The following is a 23,940-nucleotide window of genomic DNA, read 5'->3' on the forward strand; positions in this document are numbered from 1 at the left end:
CAACAGCATGTGAAATGTATTGTCAATCAGTGTTGCTTCCTAAGTGGACAGTTTGATTTCACAGAAGTGTGATTGACTTGAAGTTACATTGTGTTAAGTGTTCCCTTTATTTTTTTGAGCAGTGTATATATATTGTCAGAGACTAAACTGTTTTAAGAAATAAACATGAATGAAATGGCAGTTTGTTTTTGACCTCATTCTCACTTGCTTGGCTACCGTAGTGTCAATAGTTCTACTGGAAGCAGTTTATCTAACATGGTTGTAGACTGTTGTTCCAAACAGAGTAGTTGCTCGTTTGTCCTACTCCCCGTGACATACTTATTGCGTTAATAGAGGGGTCATACAGGACGGACAAGCTGAGTTACCTGGACAGAGCTTCTGTAAACAGATAGTTTAACCACTTTAGTTGTAAGTATTTTGGGTTTGACGCAGGACTACCAGGACGAGACAATCGGATATCTGAGAGGGTAATATTGATAGAGAACAATTGGGAGACTTAGAAATGGAAACAATTGATTTAGTTGGTACAGATGGGTAGAAAGGATGGAGGGACTGAAGAGACGGGTGAGGAATACGCTGTTAAGACCTTGGCTACGTTCGTCCTTATGGTGAGTACTTTATCCCAAAACGTATTTATTTCTCAAGGGTTGTTAATGTTTTATGCATTCTTACATCTCCTAGGAATTTGTTTATTCTGTGTTTGAAAGTGCTTGGGAGCAAAAACTACCTCACCACAATGTTGAGCATAATCGAAATGCTGTTCTGAAAGAATCCATTGACCCTTTATTTCTATTGAACCTTTATTTAACTTGGCAAGTCAGTGAAAGATTTGTTTTGACAAGGTAGTCAAGACTTGAGAGTTGGAGTGCTGAACAGAGCAACCCTGGGTTAAAATGGAATGTTCTCAATTAGAAATTACTTTACTCTTCCATCACCTCCATTGCAAGTCTCTACATGCTGCTTTTAGTTCTCGCCAACCTTGTTGCAATCTCCGTCTTTTTCTCTTCCATCTTCATTCCCTTATCAGTGTGCTTTCTATCGAAGACGTTTGTCTAGCATGCATGTTGACTGTACTAACTTGACCGTGGAACATTGCTCTCCCCCATGCCTCTCCCGCCCTTTCTCCTCTATCCCCATTCCGTCCCTCTCTCTCTCTCTCTCCCTCAGATGTTTGGCTGTGCGGTAATAGCCCAGACGAAGTTGACTCTGGGGACCAAGGGCCTTTTCAGTGAGTGTAAGGTACCTCTGGTAAGTGGTAATTCAAGACAACTACCGGTAGCCTCATTTATGCTTAACCCCTCCAAGTATGAAACAGAGATAATCCAAATAAGTGGTATTTATCAAGTCAAAGCAGTGTGAATGTTATAATTTGTAACTCTCGTGGAATCCTACTGTCGTAGCCCGATCAAACTTTTCGTATTTATGCTGCAATGGTGTTGTAACAGAGAGCTCTATCAACAGTACAGAGCCATATATAATACATAAATATACAGCTTTTGAGCAATCTATACATCATTCCATTTACACTCCATTTAATGATACTGTTGTGTGATACCAACTGGCAAGATACTGTTGTTTACAACAGTATGAACCATAGAGCTGGCAACCGGCATTAATGAGATGTCATACAGGGGTCGTTTCACAAATTTGGTAGTATAAACGATTCACCTAATTTTAACATTGCCATAAAGAGCACATGTTCAACTTAATAAAAAACTATATTTTACCATCTCAAGGGGTAAAGAATAAAATGGATATAGTAAGTGACATTAAAGTAACAGGGTTGAGTTTTTCATCTTAAATCAGCCATGAATCCCCTTGTGACGGGGGGAATGGAAGCTTGTTGTGTGCAGCAGGGAGGGGCAGTTGAATGCAAGCTTAACAATTGTTGTATTTTTAAAACACTTCTAGCTATGGGTAACGGGGTTGACATGTTATTCTCGACATGCTCAGTTTTCCATCACAAAACATCAGAAAATGGCTAAAAAAAAGAGTAGAACCAGCTCACCTGCTTTACCAGAGATATGACTATGTTCAATGTTTCTTTTATAAAAAATAATTACCTCAATATGAGAGTTAATTTCATGAAACACGATTGACCTTAAAATGAGGGACCGCCGTAAATGACGTCACATGAAATAAATGATCTTCAGAAATGACTGTCAAAGCAAGTCCATCACTTTTGCATGCCTTCTCAAACGGCTACAACTGTATATGCATTAGCACATCAAGTATTCTCTTGAGTTGGGCTCGGAGATGGAACAACTGTTGACCACCTGAGTTTGTGGTTGTTTGTAGGGAGAGTGTGTATGTTTCCCACATCTGTGGCTAAGGGGTAATGGTGTTAGAGACAGTATAGGATAAATCACAATAAATTATTTTTGTTGTTGTCATGCCAATCCTGTTTAAAGGTAACAATCCTTTGTATGAAGTGCCTACTTTATTACGCATAGAACTTCATTGTGGAATTCAATTTTAAAATTATACACAGTACCAGTCAAAAGTTTGAACACCTAATAATTCAAGGTTTTTCTTTATTTGTACTATTTTCTACAATGTAGAATAATAGAGAAGACATCAAAACTATGAAATAACACATATGAAATCATGTGGTAACCAAAAAAGTGTTAAACAAATCAACATATTTGAGATTCTTAGCCACCCTTTTCCTTGATGACAGCTTTGCACACTTGGCATTCTCACAACCAGATGCATGAGGTAGTCACCTGAAATGCAGTTCAGTTATCAGGTGTGCCTTGTTAATTTGATTTGTGGAATTTCTTTCCTTACTGTGTTTGAGCCAATCAGTTGTGTTGTGACAAGGTAGGGGTGGTATACAGAAGACAGCCCTATTTGCTAAAATACCAAGTCCATATTATGGCAAGAACAGCTCAAAAAAGCAAAGAGAAACAACAGTCCATTACTTGAAGACATGAAGGTCAGTCAATGCGAAAAGTTTCAAGAACTTTGTAAGTTTCTTCAAGTGCTGTCGCAAAACCCATCAAGAAGCTATTGTATAGCTTCTGTCCCGCTCATCGCACACATAGACAACAGCCACCCTCGAAGCATCGTTACACATCGCTCCACAAGGGGAACAAATAATTCAAGGTCTGAGCGAGTGAAGTCACCGATTGAAACGCTATTAGCGCGCACCCCGCTAACTAGCTAGCCATTTCACATCGGTTACATTATGATAAAACTGGCTCTCATGAGGACCGCCATAGGAAAGGAATACCCAGAGTTACCTTTGCTGCAGAGGATAAGTTCATTAGAGATACCAGCCTCAGAAATTGCAGCCCAAATAAATGCTTCACAAAGTTCAAGTAACACACCTCAACTGTTCAGAGGAGACTGCGTGAATCAGGCCTTCATGGTCGAATTTCTGCAAAGAAACCACTACTGAAGGACACCAATAAGAATAGACTTGCTTGGGCCAAGAACCATGAACAATGGACATTAGACCAGTGGAAATCTGTCCTTTTGGTCAGATGAGTCCAAATTTGAAATATTTTGTTCCAACCGCCGTGTCTTTGTGAGACGCAGATTAGGTGAACGGATGATCTCCGCATGTGTAGTTCCCACCGTGAAGCATGGAGGTGGTGTGGGAGTGCTTTGCTGGTGACACTGTCTATTTAGAATTCAAGGCACACTTAACCAGCATGGCTACTGGGTTGTGCTTAGTGGGAATGTCATTTGTTTTTCAACAGGACAATGCCCCACCACACCTCCAAGAGTGTGCAAAGTTGTCATCAAGACAAAGGGTGGCTACTTTGAAGAATATCTTTTGATTTGTTTAAACTCTATGGGACTGGTGTCCCTATACCGGAACGGTTGAGCTAACGTGCGTAAATGTGATTAGCATGACAGTTGGAAGTAACAACTTTCCAGGACATAGACATGTCTTATGTGGGCAGAAAGCTTACATTCTTGTACTGCACTGTCAAATTTACAGTAGCTATGACAGTGAAAAAATACCATGCTATTGTTTGAGGAGAGTGCACAACAGCAACAAAAATTATCATGGCAACTGGTTTGATACATTCAAATCAAATCAAATTTATTGATATAGCCCTTCGTACATCAGCTGATATCTCAAAGTGCTGTACAGAACAGCAAGCAATGCAGGTGTAGAAGCACGGTGGCTAGGAAAAACTCCCTAGAAAGGCCAAATCCTAGGAAGAGACCTAGAGAGGAACCAGGCTATGAGGGGTGGCCAGTCCTCTTCTGGCTGTGCCGGGTGGAGATTATAACAGAACATGGCCAAGATGTTCAAATGTTCATAAATTACCAGCATGGTCGAATAATAATAAGGAAGAACAGTTGAAACTGGAACAGCAGCACGGCCAGGTGGACTGGGGACAGCAAGGAGTCATCATGTCAGGTAGTCATGGGGCATGGTCCTAGGGCTCAGGTCCTCCAAGAGAGAGAAAGAAAGAGAGAATTAGAGAAAGCACACTTAAATTCACACAGGACACCGAATAGGACAGGAGAAGTACTCCAGATATAACAAACTGACCCTAGCCCCCCGACACAAACTACTGCAGCATAAATACTGGAGGCTGAGACAGGAGGGGTCAGGAGACACTGTGGCCCCATCCAAGGACACCCCCGGACGGGGCCAAACAGGAAGGATATAACCCCACCCACTTTGCCAAAGCACAGCCCCCACACCACTAGAGGGATATCTTCAACCACCAACTTACCATCCTGAGACAAGGCTGAGTATAGCCCACAAAGATCTCCGCCATGGCACAACCCAGACAGGATGACCACATCAGTGAATCAACCCACTCAGGTGACGCACCCCTTCCAGGGATGGCATGAGAGAGCCCCAGTAAGCCAGTGACTCAGCCCCTGTAATAGGGTTAGAGGCAGAGAATCCCAGTGGAAAGAGGGGAACCGGCCAGGCAGAGACAGCAAGGGCGGTCCGTTGCTCCAGAGCCTTTCCGTTCACCTTCCCACTCCTGGGCCAGACTACACTCAATCATATGACCCACTGAAGGGATGAGTCTTCAGTAAAGACTTAAAGGTTGAGACCGAGTTTGCGTCTCTGACATGGGTAGGCAGACCGTTCCATAAAAATGGAGCTCTATAGGAGAAATCCCTGCCTAGAAATTCTAGGGACAATTAGGAGGCCTGAGTCTTGTGACCGTAGCGTACATGTAGGTATGTACGTCAGGACCAAATCAGAGAGATTAGGTTGGAGCAAGCCCATGTAATGCTCTGTAGGTTAGCAGTAAAACCTTGAAATCAGCCCTTGCTTTGAGAGGAAGCCAGTGTAGGGAGGCTAGCACTGGAGTAATATGATCAATTTTTTTGGTTCTAGTCAGGATTCTAGCAGCCGTATTTAGCACTAACTGAAGTTTATTTAGTGCTTTATCCGGGTAGCCGGAAAGTAGAGCATTGCAGTAGTCTAACCTAGAAGTGACAAAAGCATGGATTCATTTTTCTGCATCATTTTTGGACAGAAAGTTTCTGATTTTTGCAATGTTACCTCTGAAGGTAAACAATGTACTTACATTCAGTAATCTTGCTCTGATATGTCCTTCTGAGGGTACCAGAGATAAATTGTAGCATAGTTTTGTTTTATAAAATCAGTTTTTATATTCAAATGTAGGAACTGGGTTCTATAATTTGAACCCCTGCTGTCTCTGGCTCCACACCCACCCCGCCCAGCCATCTAGATATGTGAAAGTTAATCCATCATGTATGACATTCCTGAGTGTGTAAACTTTAAATTTTGTATTACCATATAATTTTTTGTATGTTCTCTATAGTTATGTATGAATTGACCAATTCGGAAAATATGGGCAAACTTGATACAAAATATTGTCCAGTAATTGCAATGCTCCACTGGATCAATCTGATACTTTGCACACACACTGCTGTCATCTAGTGGCCAAAATCTAAATTCTGCCTAAACTGCAATATTATATTATGGCCTTTCTCTTGCATTTCAAGGATGAAAAATATGAAAAGCCATTTTTTTTGTTACCCCCAGGGTAACCCCAATGCCTTTGAGGCTACCTAGTCTCATATAACCATGTACAGAAATCAATGTTAGACATCTGGACCTTTTAACCATTCACATATAGGTGGTATAGTCATCATCCTCTGGGTCAGATGGGCAAGCAAGAGGGTCATAGTTGGGGTCAACACCAGTGGCATCATAGTATCATAGTGTTCATCATATGAGGCAGGTAAAGCCAATACTACTAAACCAGGCATGGTCTTCTTCACTGCCCATTTACCAAGACAACAAAAAATCAAAACACTCATAGAATACAACATTCCACAGGCCTGATCCGTCTCTGCTATTGGACTACTCATTGAACCAAACAACTCTCCCATGGATTTGGGTTTCGACAAAATTAACACCGTAGTCCCGTTTGGGGACACTTCTCTACCTAAGTCTCGAACAAACTTTACCCACGTGTTGACAGGGCCGGCTTCACCCACACAAACATGTAGTGAGGAATGAGCCAACACAGTCAACCACTATTCGTAATAGAACTATGGTTTGGAGGCTATGATGCTGCCCTCTGCTTTGTGAAGGTTGCTGTGTATGGGTAACACCATGGCAGATGAGGCTGCTAAATGGGCTAATTTAAATGGGCTAATTTAAATTGGTTAATTTAGCAGCCTCGCCTGCCATGGTGTTACCCATACTCACAAAATCTTTCCTGCCCAGTGTGAGCAGCAACCTTCACAAAGCAGAGGGCAGCATCATAGCCTCCAAACCATAGTTCTATTACGAATAGGACTTCCACAAGCATTGTGAAAACCCCTACTCCTCCAGACACCACACCAGGAGAGACAAACCCCTATTGCATAAGCAGAATCATAGAAAATTGGTCAGCGAAAAGCTCCAAGTCAGAATCAGGCAGTGCAGTGTTAGAGAGGTCAGACCCAGCCTTCGTTGATGTGGAACCCACTGTCTCTGTACTGCCTTTGGCTGAATCTGTCACGGTGCCCTGTGATTTTGTTTTAATCAGGTTCTATGTAATGTGGACTGAGTGACTTATCTGTATGGTAGTGTAGAAAAACCCAGTTCTATCCCCGTGTACAGGTAGTAGAACGTAACACAGGATGATATACCCAACCCAGTTCTATTTTCAATAACCCCTCGTCTTTAGTTTCACTACATTTATTCACGAACCACGCTCCTGTAAATGGTTCCACATATGTGTGGTAAATAACCATAATGGGTTTCAATTGTATTTTAACGACAGTACGGGGGTCTCCCTGTCTCCTCTCTTGTGGATGTCATGGAAGACTAAACTCGCATGTCTTTCCCAACACGCAATTTGCAAATGTGTCCCTTCTTGTACTAGTCTTAAAGACTTGTTGTCTATACCAGTCTAGATTTATTTCAGTACATAGAAATTCTTGATATTGACTAGCATATATCCATTCACTGTTATCAAATACACAACTCATACAACAATTGTCCTACACCAAATCTAAAATCCCACCATTTATACATATATCAAAACAAAACCAGTGTCTTCCCTCAGGTAAGGACACCATACATAAAACCAGTGTCTTCCCTCAGGTAAGGACACCATACATAAAACCAGTGTATTCCCTCAGGTAAGGACACCATACATAAAACCAGTGTATTCCCTCATGTAAGGACACCATACATAAAACCAGTGTCTTCCCTCAGGTAAGAACACCATACATAAAACCAGTGTATTCCCTCAGGTAAGAACACCATACACAACAATTCTTAAAAAACCCGTAACTTCGCTCAGGTAAGGACACCAATGCGCATATAACATATTCAATCACTTGTCAACCAGTACCTCTACTGACTTGGTTCATCCTAATCTATAACCAAGTTCCTCACACAAGGTTCCATTAGACCCTCAGGGATTTCTAACTATTACACCTGGGATTCTGTGTCATTTATCACATATACATCCTATTACGGGCTTGTTCATAAATGTAGGTATTGACTGTTCCTGTAATTATCAACCCCATGAGTGAGATGCCACTTACATACTGGAGTGAGTCCTCAACCACACAGTGCTTTTATAATTTAAGACCTTTGGTTTAACAGGTGTCTGCTTACCTTATAATTTGATGAGCTGCACAGTGGGACGAAGATAATCCAGGCGCAGTGGTCACTCACTCCTGGCAAGCTCGCCAAATGTTAGGTGGTCCTTTGCATGGGGGGGGGGTGTTTCCTTTACCAAAGATCGGAAGGTATTAAGATCCCTTGACTTCATCCAAATGTAGTTACTTTTCAGCCTTATTCTAAAATTTATTTTAAAAAATACAAACCTCAGAAATCTACACACAATATCACATAATGACAAAGCGAAAACAGGTTTTTAGAAATGTTTGCACATTTATTACAAATGAAGACCAGCTTATTTGCTTAAGTATTCAGACCCTTTGCTTTGAGACTTGAACTTGAGCTCAGGTGCATCCTTTTTCCATGGATCATCCTTGAGATGGACTCCAAGTTGTAGAAGCATCTATTACGATTGGAAAATATTTGGAAAGGCACACACCTGTCTAAGGTCCCACAGTTGACAGTGGATGTCAGAGCAAAAACAAAGCCATGAGGTCAAAGGAATTGTCCGTAGAGCTCAGAGACAAGGCACACATCTGGGGAAGGGTACCAAAACATTTCTGCAGCATTGAAAGTCCCCAAGAACACAGTGGCCTCCATTATTGAATGGAAGAAGTTTGGAACCACCAAGACTCTCTTCAGCATTCCACTAATCAGGTCTTTATGGTAGTGGCAAGACAGAAGCCACCTAAAGACTCTCAGACCATGAGAAACAAGATTATCTGGTGAAACCAATATTGAACTCTTTGGCCTGAATGCCAAGTGTCACGTCTGGAGGAAACCTGCCAAGATGCTGTGTGGATGTTTTTCAGCAGGCAGGGACTGAGAGACATGTCAGAACCGAGGGAAAGATGAACGGCGCAAAGTAGAGATCCTTGATGAAAACCTGCTCCAGAACACACAGGACCTCAGACTGGGACGAAGGTTCACCTTCCAACAGGACAATGACCTTAAGTACACAGCCAAGACAACGCAAGAGTGCCTTTGGGACAAGTCTCTGAATATCCTTGAGTGGCCCGGCCAGAGCCCAGACTTAAACCCGATCTAACGTCTCTGGAGAGACCTAAAAATAGCTGTGCAGTGACACTCCCCATCCAACCTGACAGAGCTTGAGAGGATCTGCAGAGAAGGGAGAAACTCCCCAAATACAGATGTGGCAAGCTTGTGGGGTCATACCCAAGAAGACGCAAATACTTATGTAAATGTGATATCAGTTTTATTTTTTATACATTTGCACAAATGTCCCAAAAACTGTTTTTGCTTCGTCATTATGGGGTATTGTGTGTGTGTGAGTGAGGGGGAAAAACAATGTAATCCATTTTAGAATAAGGCTGTAGCGTAACAAAATGTGGAAAAATCCAGGGGTCTGAATACTTTTCAAATGCACTGTACATTACTCTTAGAGTTTCCACGTGGACGAGGATATTGGACATTTTATCAAAGCCTATTGGATGACAACTTGTTTTTAACCAGGACAGAAGAATTTATAACGGACTTTTTCCAACATAGCAGATCCCCTTATTGTATTGGACATTTTATACTCATCTTTAAAACAGAAGCAATTTAGGTCAAAAGAGTTCAGACTAACAATACAAATAGATAGCAATAAAAACTGTACCATAGAGGCACAGAATAACAAAAAGAACTGGAGGAACTTATTCAACAAAGATAAAGTCTAATTTATTATTAAGTTCTTTGTTTCTGACCATTTTGAGCCTGTAATCGAACCAACAAATGCTGATGCTCCAGATACTCAACTAGTCTAAAGAAGGCCAGTTTTATTGCTGCTTTAAGCAGCAAAACAGTTTTCAGCTCTGCTAAAATAATTGCAAAAGGGTTTTCTAATGATCAATTAGCCTTTTAAAATTATAAACTTGGATTAGCCAACACAACGTGCCATTGGAACACAGGAGTGATAAGATGGCGCGGGAGAAGGCAGACGTGCCACCAGCCGATTGTGGTCTTTTGTTCGTTTTAATTGTTTAACTTTTTTTTTTTTACTTACTCTGTACGTAATGTTGCCACTCCCATTTCTTATGACCGAAAATAACTTCTAGACATCAGGACTGCGATTACTCACCACGGACTAGCAGAATCCTTTTTTCCCTTTCAGTGTTTCGGTACCCCCCCCTGTATATAGTCTTTCCATTATTATTTTATAGCTCTTTAATTACTTGTTACTTTTATCTCTTATCTGTATTTTTTTTAAACTGCGTTGTTGGTTAGGGGCTCGTCAGTAAGCATTTCACTGTAAGGTCAACCTGTTGTATTCGACGCATGTGATTAATAAAATCTGATGATTGCTGATAATGTGCCTCTGTACGCCAATGTAGATATTCCATTAAAGCAAATCTGCCGTTTCCAGCTACAATAGTCATTAACAATGTCTACACTGTATTTCTGATCAATCTGATATTATTTTAATGGAAAAAAGGTGCTTTTCTTTCAAAAACAAGGAAATGTCTAAGTGGCCCCAAACTTTTCAACGGTTGTGTGTGTACAAATGCCTTGAACATTTCAATTTGAGAAACTCTGTTATACAATGGGTTAAAGTTATGTACAGTTGAAGTCGGAACTTTATATACACTTAGGTTGGAGTCGTTAAAACTAGTTTTTCAACCACTCCACAAAATTCTTGTTAACAAACTATAGTTTTGGCAAGTCGGTTTGGACATCTACTTTGTGCGTGACACAACAATTGTTGGAAAAATGACTGAACAGACAGATTATTTCACTAATTATTCACTGTATCACAATTCCAGTGGGTCAGAAGTATACATACACTAAGTTGACTATGCTTTTAAACAGCTTGGAAAAAAAGTACCGAAAATGTCATGGCTTTAGAAGCTTCTGATAGGCTTATTGACATCATTTGAGTCAATTGGAGGTGTACCTGTGGATGTATTTCAAGGCCTACCTTCAAACTCCGTGCCTCTTTGCTTGACATCATGGGGAAATCAGCCAAGACCTCAGAAACAAAATTGTAGACCTCATATGTCTGGTTCATCCTTGGGAGCAATTTCTAAACGCCTGAAGGTATCACGTTAATCTGTGAAAACAATAGTACGCAAGTATAAACACCATGAGACCACGCAGCAGTCATACCGCTCAGGAAGGAGACGCGTTCTGTCTCCTAGAGATGAACGTACTTTGGTGCGAAAAGTGCAAATCAATCCCAGAACAACAGCAAAGGACTCTCTGTTTATTATATATGCATAGTCACTTTAACCATATTTTCATGTACATACTACCTCAATCAGCCCGACTAACCGGTGTCTGTATGTAGCCTCGCTACTGTTTATAGCCTGTCTTTTTACTGTTGTTTTATTTCTTTATCTACCTATTGTTCACCTAATACCTTTTTGCACTATTGGTTAGTGCCTGTAAGTAAGCATTTCACTGTTGTATTCGGCACACGTGACAAATAAACTTTGATTTGATTTGAAGATGCTGGAGGAAACGGGTACAAAAGTATATATATCCACAGTAAAACGATTCCTATATCAACATAACCTGAAAGGCCACTAAGCAAGGAAGAAAGCCATTGCTCCAAAACCGCCATATAAAAAGCAAGACTACGGTTTTCAACTTCACATGGGGACAAATAGCGTACGTTTTGGAGAAATATCCTCTGGTCTGATGAAAGAAAAATAGAACTGTTTGGCCATAATGACCATTTATGTTTGGAGGAAAACGGGGAGGCTTGCAAGCCGAAGAACACAACCCCAACCATGAAGCACGGGGGTGGCAGCATCGTGTTGTGGGGGTACTTTGCTGCAGGAGGGACTGGTGCACTTCACAAAATAGATAGCATCATGTGGAGGGAAAATTATGTGGATGGAAAAAGCTTGGTCGCAAATGGATAATGACCCCAAGCATACTTCCAAAGTTGTGGCAAAATGGATTAAGGTCAAGGTATTGGAGTGGCCTTCACAAAGCCCTCAATCCCATAGAAAATGTGTGGCCAGAACTTGAAGTGTGTGCGAGCAAGGAGGCCTACAAAACGGACTAATTTACACCAGCTCTGTCAGGAGGAATGGGCCAACATTCACCCAACTTATTGTGGGAAGCTTGTGGAAGGCTACCCGAAATGTTTGACCCAAGTTAAACAATTTAAAGGCAATGCTACCAAATACTAATTGAGTGTATGTAAACTAATGATCCACTGGGAATGTGATGAAAGAAATAAAAGCTGAAAGACATAATTCTCTCTAGTATTATTCTGACATTTCACATTCTTAAAATAAAGTGGTGATCCTAACTGACCTAAAACAGTGAATTTTTACCATGATTAAATGTCAGGAGTTTAAATCTATTTGGCTAAGGTGTATGTAAACTTCCGACTTCAACTGTATAGTAACCCTAGGTGTAAAATAATAAATCATGTTTACTTCTCAAAGTATTAAACTGTCAAGAGGAGTAAAACAATGTTTTCCACTATCGGCATATCTATTTATTATTGCCATTGAAATGTTGGCTATTAAAATCATATCCAACTATAATATCAAGGGGCTAGAAATCCAGTCCTTAAAAACAAAGGTGTCATTGTACGCTGATGATACATGTTTTCTTTTGGATCCTTCCATAGCCTCAGAGGATCTAGATTTTTTTTCATAACCTCTCTGGATTACAACCAAATTATGATAAGTGTACCATAATACCTATTGGATCACAAAAAAAATACAACTTTTACATTACCGTGTACTTTACCAACACAATTGTCTGGCGGCGAAGTGGACACACTCGGTATTCATATCCCGAAGAGAGAAATTCTCGCAACAATACATTTTTATACAAAGTTAGAAAAAAATAGACAAGATCTGGCTACCATGGTGTTGGGGTTCATTTCCTTGTTCATTGGTGAAATTAGCATTATGACTATCTTTAATTAAATCATTCAAAAACCTTTATTAATGCAATTGCAGACATAAGTTGACAACAGGAACATAACTCGTGTTTCCGAGTAAGTTCTGCATAAAAGAAAAGGTCCCAAGTTATTTTATTAAACCCAAAGTCCAGCCCTAGATACGTCATATATATATATATATATATATATATGCCATTTAGCATTTAGCATTTAGTCATTATCTTCTACTTATGAGACCAAACCATGCCTACTCAACACTAAAACTCTTGTTTATGTAGCTATCTAAAAGCTTAGCAGTTTGTCCAAATTGATTTATAGTGGAATGTCTGACTAATCTCTTATCTCGTAAACTCCTCCGCAGAGTTCTGTCTTCACAGTCACACATTTCTCAGACAGTTTCTTCATAAGAAGCAGAGAGACTATAAAAGTACTGTGGAACGATATTAAACCGCATAATGTTAATCTGTAGTCTTGGACCCTATACATGTAAGGAGGGAGGGGTCTTATAACCACTCCCCTTTTATTAATACAACACAATCATAATCAATTATTATAATACATCAAACATTTGGTACGACCCCTAGGTGAACCCCTTTCATTTCCCCCTTTGAGACTAATTAGTCTCACAGCGTCAATCATAATATTCTCCTCTGAAATCAAACAGAGTTGGCAAATCCCCCAGATCCATTTGATCACAGTGATGGCCTTCTAAAGGGAGAAACAACTCCCGAGGTTCCTGGAATGCTGGTGGGGGTGGATGAATCTGGCTATACTCCCATTTCCTCTTGAGTCCTTGGAAGAACCGCACGAGTTGAAAAAATAATGAGATTACGAGAAACCAGAAATAAACCAGTCTCACCTTCAGCACGATTTGTATCAGCTTCCACCAACACCATCATTCCAGCATGTTCAAGAGCAGTTAGTAATTTTCTTACAAATATAAACGGTAACCAAAATCGACCAAACCTCCTATACAAGCATAGGAGTAAACAATGAAAACAAAGTCAACAACTTTTTCCATCACATTTCCAAAATTAACATTACATTTTTCAGATTTGATTAAAACCCTGAACTTTCAAACTAGTAAGGGCCTGCATGGAGTATGTCAAATTATTAATCCCCTTTACTACAACTCCTGCACCTAGAAAGATGACTAGGGCTGCCATCTCTGAGACAACACATGTCCATTAGCTTCATTATTTTGAGCCACGGCTCTTTTAGCTCTGCCATTCGATCTGAAACTAATTTGCAAAGAACTGTTCAGCAACTCAGAAGCAAGTAATGTTGCTACTGTCAGTTCAGTTTCCCCCAGATAATAACACCCTTTCCATCCCATGGGGAGGAACATGTAGCCAGAGATGATCTGGAGGTGTACCCATGCCTTTGCCTATGTCTGACATATTTACCCTAGTTATCAATTGTTGCCTATCCAGTACATCAAAACTACTGGTATCTGTTTTTAGGCCTGTGTAAGACAGGCAATTAGTGGTGTTTCCTACAATTCCCCGAGTTGCAGATACAAACAGGGGGAGTTATTTTTGGTTTTAATCCTGCCAACACAACATCTCCTTTATCATTTAGAGGCTTTACACTACCAGTCAGATACTCTCCCCATTGTACTTCTATGCATTTAATCAACTGGGAATTGTTACCTGGTTGTACGCTAGGAACCTTCTTCTAACATGGCCATTTAGTCTCAATGGGCCCACCCTCTTTAAATTATTTAGCTGCATCTGAACTATAACCTATTGTCTTATTGGATAATCCACATTCCAATGCTGCTTCCTTTCCCCTAGTGACCAACATCAGAATAGTATAATTGCTGTTTCTTTATCTAACCCTGGTATTGTTACTTTGCATAAAATGGAATAATTAACATCCAAACTCCTTCTTTCTAATTGGTACTACCTGGGTTTCCCACAGAAAGACTATGGAGGTGGGTTTATGGAAAATCATTACCCGTGTGCCAGATGTGTTCCCCTTCCCCTGTAATCCTATGTATGTCACTGCTTTCACCCATTTATTATTCTCCACATCCCCGTCCACAAAGGGAACGGGTAGGATGTGAGAGCAATAAATACCCTGCATGTGTGTTTCCATGGTTGCAATTTTCTTGTTTCACAACCATAGTGTGTGTGTATGATGGTTTCCTCGACATCTAATGACTCTTCAGGTTCTGTGGCTGAACCCTCTGTTGGTTCTTCTGACCTTTGATCTTGGCCCTCTGGCTGTGGTCTTCCCCTTTTCTCCTCCGGCCCTCCTCATCGGTGGATCTCAGCCTCTTTCCTCCTCTGTGTCCAAAAGCAGGATGGTTGCCAACCTGGGAGAGATGGTGCCATTTACAACAGAAGTTAGTTCCTTCATGTACTCAAGATCGTTTCAGTTATGTCTATCTGTCGGTCAGTCATAGGTCTCACCCCTGGGGTGTTCATTGGTCATCTTGTTAACATTTCATAAGGTGTACACCGAATACCTTTGTCAAGGCTGCTGCGCATTTTCAAGAGGACAAGAGGTAATCCAATGGAAACAAAAATGCCTGTCTATTTGTGAAGAAATCACTAAGCTAATGACTTGTTTATAAATTTATATAAGCTAAAATTATTCAATTGTATTTGGAATGGCAAGCCTGACAAAATTAAACGGGCCTATTTATATAATGAATTTGAATTCGGAGGGTATAAATGATTAAATACTAAAGGCTTCAGTCATACAAAAGCTTTACTTAAATCCAAACTGGTTCTCTAGCAGATTAGTAAAGAATGGCCATTTTCCCTCTATTCAGGTTACAACCTCCGACTTTCGGTTATTTGAAAATGAAATAATCTCCAAAGTATCGCTATTTTTAAAACAATCCATAGACATTTGGTTGCAATTTCTGTTTAATCCACCAGAAATGACAGACCTTTATATTACAGCAAATATTATGGTGAAACTCAAATTCAAACTTGGCGCCGACAGATAGTGTGCACACCACCCACCGCTTCTGAGCATATTACTCGCTTATGTTCAGTCTCTGGATAATAAAGTGGTTGAGAATCTCCTTCCAGCGAGACATCAGGGATTGTAACATACTGTTTCACAGAAACATGGCACTCTCTGGATATACTGTCCCTGTCCATACAGCCAGCTGGGTTCTCAGTATATCACACAGACAGGAAAAAAGAACTCTCCGGGAAGAAAAAAGGTGGGGGTTTATGTTTCGTGATTGTGATAACATACAGAAACACAAGTCCTTTTGTTCACCCGACCTAGAATTCTCTTCGGTTATAGTCACAGCGGTGTATATTCCCCCTCAAGCCGATACCACGACTGCCCTCAAAGGTCTTCACTGGACCTTTTGCAAACTGGAAACCACATATCCTGAGGCCGCATTTATTGTTGGGATAATTATTATTATTATTATTATTTATTGTAGGGATTTTAACCAAGCAAATTTGAGGAAAACGTTACCAAAGTTTTATCAACACATTGTGACTGTAGTACTCTCGCTGCTAAAACACTCAACCACTGCAACTCCAACTTCCAGGATGCCTGCCTACAAGACCCTCCCCCGCCTTCCCTTCGGCATATCAGATCGACTACATTTTGCTCCTCTCTTCCTATTGGCAGAAAATCAAACAGAAATTACCCGTGGTAAGGACTATTCAATGCTGGTCTGACCAATCGGAATGCACGCTTCAATATTGTTTTGATCACGCGGACTGGGATATGTTCTGGGTAGCCTCAGAATAACATTGACGAATACACTGTTACGGGGACTGAGTTTATCAGGAAGTGTATAGGAGATATTGTACCCACTCTGACCTAGCCTAAACAGAAACCGTGGATAGATGGCAGCATTCACGCAAAACTGAAAGTGCGAACCACCGCAAGGTGACTGGGAATATGGCTGAATACAAAGTGTAGTTATTCCTTCCGTGAGGCAAGCAAACAGGCAAAACGTCAGTATAGAAACAAAGTGGAGTCACAATTCAATGGCTCCGACACGAGACGTATGTGACAGGGTCAACAGACAATCACAAACTATAAAGGGAAAACCAGCCATGTCAGGGACACTGTAGTCTTGCTTCTGGACAAGCTAAACCCCTTTGCCGGCTTTGAGGATAACACAGTGTCACGGACCTGACCCGCTACCAAGAACTGTGGGCTCTCTGTGGCAAACGTGAGTAAGACATGTAAGCATGTTAGCCCTCGCAAGGCTGCCGGCCCAGACGGCATCCCTAGCCGCGTCGTCAGAGCATGGGCAGACCAGCTGGCTGGAGTGTTTATGGACATATTCAATCTCTCCCGATCCCAGTCTGCTGTTCTCACATGCTTCAAGAGGGCCACCATTGTTCCCCAACCCAAGAAGGCAAAGGTAACTGAACTAAATGACTATCGGACCTCTGTCATCATGAAGTGCTTTGATAGGCTAATTAATGATTATAATACCTCTACCTTACCTGACACCCTAGACCCACTTCAATTTGCTTACCGTCTCAAAAGATCTACAGACGATGCAATCGCACTGCACACTGCCCTATCCCATCTGGACAAAAGGAATACCTATGTAAAAATGCTGTTCATTGACTATAGCTCAGCATTCAACACCATAGTACCCTCCAAGCTCATCATTAAGCTCAGCCCCCTGCTGTACTCCCTGTTCATCTATTACTGCGTGGCCACACATGCCTCCGACACAACAGTATTAGGCCTGATTACCAACAATGACAAGACAGCCTACAGTAGAGGAGGTGAGGACCCTGAGAGTGTGGTGCCAGGAAAATAACCTTACACTCAATGTCGACAAAACAAAGGAGCTGATCGTGGACTTCAGGAAACAGCAGAGGATCCACATCGACGGGACCGCAGAGGAGTAGGTGGAAAGCTTCAAGTTCCTCGGCGAAACACATCACTGGCAATCTGAAATGGTCCACCCACACAGACAGTGTGGTGAAAGCACAAAAGCCCCTCTTAAACCTCAGGAGACTTAAGAAATTTGGCTTGGCACCTAAACCCCTCACACACTTTTCCAGATGCACAATTGAGAGCATCCTGTCGGGCTGTATCATCGCCTGGTATGGCAACTGCACCACCCGCAACCGCAGGGCACTACAGAGTCAGTCTGCTGTTGTGGAAATTAATTTCTTCAAATAATCATCTTTATTTAAAATCAATTCATTATTGCAATAATGAAACCGGTCAACTCAACAGTCTTGACTGTTGGGCTGAGCAGCCTTTACAGACAATGCACAGTTTTTTTTTTTATATAGCTGATACCAAGTATGTTTGGTTCCACCCTTCCCATATAGATAGGGGGGCACCATAAGCCACTTTGGGTTCATTCTGTTGTCATCTGCCTCTGGTGTTGTCTCCCAGATGCCAGGATAATTAGACACAATAATTATGTTCTACTCCCCCAGGCTCTATTTATCTCGGTTACACCCACCTCATCTTATCTAGGGAATGCCAGCTGTAGGTCTTTACCTGGCCATCATTAATCAGTTGCTAGGCCAAGCTTCAAAAGACTCCTCTCACTTCACTCAGAATGAAGGAGAGAAATGTCTCACTATTAGTTAAGTGTATATAATCGTTAATTATTAATGTCATACAAATCAGGTAAATATATCATTTATCTATCACACTGCCCAACGCATCACCCGGGGCAAACTCCCTACCCTCCAGAACACCTACAGCATCCGATGTCACAGGAAGGCCAAAAAGAGCATCAAGGACAACAACCACCCGAGCCACTGCCTGTTCACACCACTATCATCCAGAAGGTGAGGTCAGTATAGGTGCATCAAAGCTGGGACCGGGAGACTGAAAAACAGCTTCTATCTCAAGGCCATCAGACTGTTAAATAGCCATCACTAGGCGGCTTTGACCCGGTTACGTAACCCTGCACCTTAGAGGCTGCTGCCCCATATACATAGACTTGAAATGTAATAATGGAACACGAGCCATTCTAACAATGTTTACATATTTTTGCTTTACTCATCTCATATGTGTATATACTGTATTTTAGTCTATGCCACTGACATTGCTCATCCTAATATTTATATATTCCTTAGTTCCATTATTTTACTTTTAGGTTGTGTGTATTGTTGGTAATTGTTAGATATTACTGCACTGTTGGAGCTAGATCAACAAATTTACAGCTGTGCCATACAGATTGCAAAATATTTTCGATGCACCAATTCCCAGGCACATGGTTTAAGAACTGATACAACAACACAACGCTGGATTCAAAACTTAGCGTTTTTCTACTTAAATGATGATACAAAATTCTTGCAACCAATAGAATGTTAGGGGAAAGTGGTAGGGTTAAGGAAAAATATATATATTTCAAATCATATATAGTTATACAATAAATATGGGGGATGGGAAATGATGCAGACAATTAAATTGATATAAACCACAATCTAGTTCCAATATTAGAGCTGACGCCCCCCCCCCCCAAAAAAAAAAAAAAAAAAAAAAATCAAATATCGGGGTTGTTTTAAAGGGCTCTTCATTTAATTTAACAAACAAATGTAATATTGGTGCACAATTCCTACTTAAAAAGAACACAGAAACGACTCTATTCGTGGAACGACCAACAGATTGATAACCCTTCTACATACACAAGCCTCAGTCATGCCATAAAACAAGTGACGTAGAGGATTGCGGGTATGAGTCTGTGAACGTGTTAATAGTCAGCCGGAGAGGAAAAGTTCACTGTCCAAGTTACGTAGTACTACTGATGAGGACATTATATTAGCTTCCTTTTTAGTGTCCAAAACACGCTACAGGGATGGACCGACTGCTAAATAAATTTCGAATCAGGAGTAGCCTTGCCAGAGAGTGTTTGGCTGAGTGCCTGGGGGTCTACATCATGATTGTGAGTGCCTTTCTGATACTGGGCAGAATAGTACATGCTGCTCTGTAGGAATGGTTGGAGAGACTTGTCCTTCTAGTACCTCAGTTGTAAGGGTTGAGGTTAGGCAGAGGGAGATGATTATAGTATTTCAAGGATTATATGTGTGTTGGTGTGTATCCTTCAGGTTGAGCCTTATTCCTTTAGACATCTGTCCATTGGTCGGTCTGTCAAAGTACAGTGAATGGTGTAAGGGACAGCGCAGGTGCAATCCAACTAAGGATAACTTTGGCATTTAATGTTTCTATTATTCTCATTTGAATCTCCAGTCCTTCCACATGCTATCTCGCTCTGATCTTGTTTTGAATTGTAAGTGCTTGCAAAACCCCATTTATGCTATTGGTGGATCGTTACAATGGCTAACCAAGGACTTTGACCTCCGAGAGAGAGCGAAAGAGAGCACGAGTGGAAGGAGAGGTGTGGGAGGGAATTCCTAAATCAGTAGAGTTTGAGTATTTTGGAAAAGAGAATGTTTGTACATTTCCGTTTGCAATATTAAACGTTCTGCCCTATTGAACATGCCCCAAGCCTTGAGATTAATGCCTTGTTGCTCTTGTCAGGGTCAATAAAAAATTATAGCGAACAACAAAATCATAAAGCGATACACTTCCTCAGAACAGTGGAATGTAAAGACTGGCTTATCAGCCAATCGTGTCTAATCTGGAATGGTTCTCTGAGGTTACCCCACTATTTGAGTAAACGACAATGGGGAACCACTTTCAATTGAAATTTGATATAGGCCTTCCTGGTTACCTGATTTATTACCCATGACAGTACATTCTGAGATTATTTGACATCTCAATTCAAGCAGTAGTTTAAAAAATGGGGATACGATGCATTAGGGATATAACTCCTCTGACACAGACCTTGTTTTGTTGTGACTGCAGCTGTTTGGATGTGGCTCCGTTGCCCAGGTAACGACATCTGAAAACAGTAACGGTCACTACCTGTCAATCAATCTGGGTTTCGCTCTGGGAACCACCTTTGGAGTCTATGTTTCCCGTGGGGTGTCAGGTAAAGTCTATGAGTGTAAATCTATACATGTGGATGAGGGAGAGGAAAGAAAGAGGCCATATTTTGATAAAATAGTTGATACATGATCAAATAATGGTTGTTTTGTTCTCTCAAAGGTGCTCACCTGAACCCTGCAGTGTCTCTCAGCCTCTGCTTTCTGGGCAGGCATCCTTGGACACGCCTGCCTTTCTACGTCTTGTTCCAGATTCTGGGGGCCTTTATGGCTGCTGCCACCGTAGCCTTGCAGTACTATGGTAAGGGGAAAATGTAGAATATCAACCTTGAATACTAGAAAATCAAAAGTTATGGCTGGAGCATGATTGTGCGAGTTTCCATTCACAGATGCTATACAGTTCTACAGCGGTGGTCACCTGACCGTGAGTGGTCCCAAAGCCACAGCAGGCATCTTCTCCACATACCCTGCTGACTACCTGAGCCTGTGGGGGGGCATCATGGACCAGGTCGGAACCCCCTTCTTAGTTTACATGAATATAGGATAACTAAAATAAACCTATTGGAAATGTATTTGTACCTGGAAGACTCAATCAGGTATTTTACTAAGGGCTGATTTGTTATCAATCCTTTGGGAGAGGTTGAATGGCGCCTCAGCCATCATGGTGTCACTGCTCTGTAGTGGTTAACCGGCTCACCACCTCCAGGTGGTTGGCACGGCTGCTCTCATGGTGTGTATCCTGGCTCTGGGGGACAGCAGGAACAGCCCGGCGCCTGCAGGTCTGCAGCCGGTGCTGGTGGGGGCTGTGGTGTTGGTGATCGGAGTCTCCATGGGCTCCAACAGTGGCTACGCCCTGAACCCAGCCAGAGACATTGGGCCTAGACTGTTCACATACATTGCTGGCTGGGGGGATGAGGTGTTTAAGTAAGTCAGTTCTGCTACATATTTTGACACTCTTAATGCCCTTGTTTAAGTAAACCAAACAAGTACTTTAATATGTTAGGCATTTTTAGGGGGATCTTGAAATTCACATGAGGATCTTAAGCTGATCGCAAAGTATTGTACTTTGACTATGTGTATACACTGATACAGATAGCAGGTAAGAGATGTTACTGTTTCTTTCTTTCCCTCTCAGGGCGGGACGTGGTTGGTGGTGGGTGCCTTTAGTGGCTACTTGTGCCGGCGCTCTGGTAGGCACACTGATCTACGAGCTCCTCATTGAGGTCCACCATCCAGAGAAGGGGCTCATCTCGGAGTCCTCAGCCCAAGGACAGGCCACTGAGAGCAGGCAGGCAGTGGAGCTACATCCAGAAAAAAAAGACCCTAAGGATGGACTTGATGGAACTATCATGTGAAATGGGAGAATCTAATAGTGGGATTTTAAACTGTTATATCCTAAAGGGCTATAAGATTACACTCTTTTCAAGACACTAGTGTATGTGTCACAATTATAAACAGAGGAATGATTATCTATCTGTATAAAATACTGTAGTTGTAAATGTACCTAAATTAAAAATACAATACTGTCCCTAAACAGTTATATAAAGCTTCTTCAATGACTGGACAGAAGTAAAGGCTTGATAAAGCAAAGTTCTCCCGTACACATTTATTTTGAAACGGCACATAAAATGTATGGCAATTCAGCACACAGACCACAATACAGATGGGAAAATAAAAGCGGAATCATTATTTATCTATAGTACCTTCAGAAAGTATTCAGACCCCTTCCCTTTTTCCACATTTTATGTTACAGCCTTATTCTAAAATGGATTCAATGAAAACTTGACTGGTACTGTATATACAGTGCATTCAGAAAGTATTCAGACCCCTTGAATTTGTTACGTTACATCCTTATTCTAAAATTGAATAGTTTCTTCCCCTTCAAATTTACAGCTGTCAGGTTGGATGGGGAGCCTCGCTGCACATGTTTTCAAGTTTCTCCAGAGATGTTCGATCGGGTTCAAGTCTGGACTCTGACAGGGCCACCCTAGACATTGATACTTGTCCCGAAGCAACTCCTGTGCTGTCTCGGCTGTGTGCTTAGGGTCATTGTCCTGTTGGAAGGGGAACCTTCATCCCAGTCTGAGGTCCTGAGTGCTCTGGAGCAGGTTTTCATCAAGGACCTTTCTGTACTTTGCTATGTTCACATGTGACAGTCTGGTGACGCCGTGGAGAACGTTCTGCTGCCTGCAACATCCTCCAGCATGACCGGTTTGGTGGTGGGTCAGTCATGATGTGGGGTGGCATTTCTTTGGGGGGCCGCACAGCCCTCCATGTGCTCGCCAGAGGTAGCCTGACTGCCATTAGGTACCGAGATGAGATCCTCAGACCCCTTGTGAGACCATATGCTGGTGCGGTTGGCCCTGGGTTCCTCCTAATGCAAGACAATGCTAGACCTCATGTGGCTGGAGTGTGTCAGCAGTTCCTGCAAGAGGAAGGAATTGATGCTATGGACTGGCCCGCCCGTTCCCCAGACCTGAATCGAATTGAGCACATCTGGGACATTATGTCTCGCTCCATCCACCAACAGACCATAGACCACCACAGACTGTCCAGGAGTTGGCGGACGCTTTAGTCCAGGTCTGGGAGAAGATCCCTCAGGAGACCATCCGCCACCTCATCAGGAGCTTGCCCAGGCATTGTAGGGAGGTCATACAGGCACGTGGAGCCCACCCACACTACTGAGCCTCATTTTGACTTGTTTTAAGGACATTACATCAAAGTTGGATCAGCCTGTAGTGTGGTTTTCCACTTTAATTTTGAGTGTGACTCCAAATCCCGACCTCCATGGGTTGATACATTTGATTTTTGTGTGATTTTGTTGTCAGCACATTCAACTATGCAAAGAAAAAAGTATTTAATAAGAATATTTAATTCATTCAGATCTAGGATGTGTTATTTTACTGTTCCCTTTATTTTTTTGAGCAGTGTATATATGTTCCATAATGACAAAGCGGAAACAGGTTTTTAGCAAATTTACAAAAAATAAAACATACCTTATTTACACGCTTTGCTACGACTCGAAATTGAGCTCAGGTGCATTCTGTTACTACAACTTGGGAGTCCACCTGTAGTAAATTCAATTGATTGGACATGATTTGGAAAGGCACACCTGTCTGTATAAG

The 23,940-nt window shown here is 41.6% G+C and overlaps 1 protein-coding gene across 3 annotated transcripts; it reads left to right on the forward strand.

Annotated features, from left to right (window-relative positions):
* The first annotated feature begins 203 nt into the window (after nucleotides 1-203).
* Nucleotides 204-23,898, forward strand: aqp10b (aquaporin 10b). Of its 3 annotated transcripts, XM_035793590.2 has the most exons (7): nucleotides 212-608; nucleotides 1,168-1,248; nucleotides 20,736-20,862; nucleotides 20,979-21,116; nucleotides 21,205-21,323; nucleotides 21,522-21,739; nucleotides 21,951-23,898. In XM_035793590.2, exons 1-7 carry the CDS (start codon nucleotides 531-533, stop codon nucleotides 22,168-22,170), a joined length of 981 nt encoding a protein of 326 aa, XP_035649483.1. In that variant the 5' UTR covers nucleotides 212-530; the 3' UTR covers nucleotides 22,171-23,898. The 3 variants fall into 3 exon arrangements, with proteins under 3 accessions (XP_052326596.1, XP_035649483.1, XP_035649484.1); XM_052470636.1 differs by lacking the exon at nucleotides 21,951-23,898 and having other exon boundaries at nucleotides 204-608; nucleotides 21,522-21,743; XM_035793591.2 differs by lacking the exons at nucleotides 212-608; nucleotides 1,168-1,248 and adding an exon at nucleotides 19,602-19,812.
* Nucleotides 23,899-23,940: the final 42 nt, after the last annotated feature.

The sequence above is a fragment of the Oncorhynchus keta genome, chromosome 19 (genome assembly GCF_023373465.1).
Source record: "Oncorhynchus keta strain PuntledgeMale-10-30-2019 chromosome 19, Oket_V2, whole genome shotgun sequence".
Lineage (NCBI taxonomy): Eukaryota > Metazoa > Chordata > Actinopteri > Salmoniformes > Salmonidae > Oncorhynchus > Oncorhynchus keta.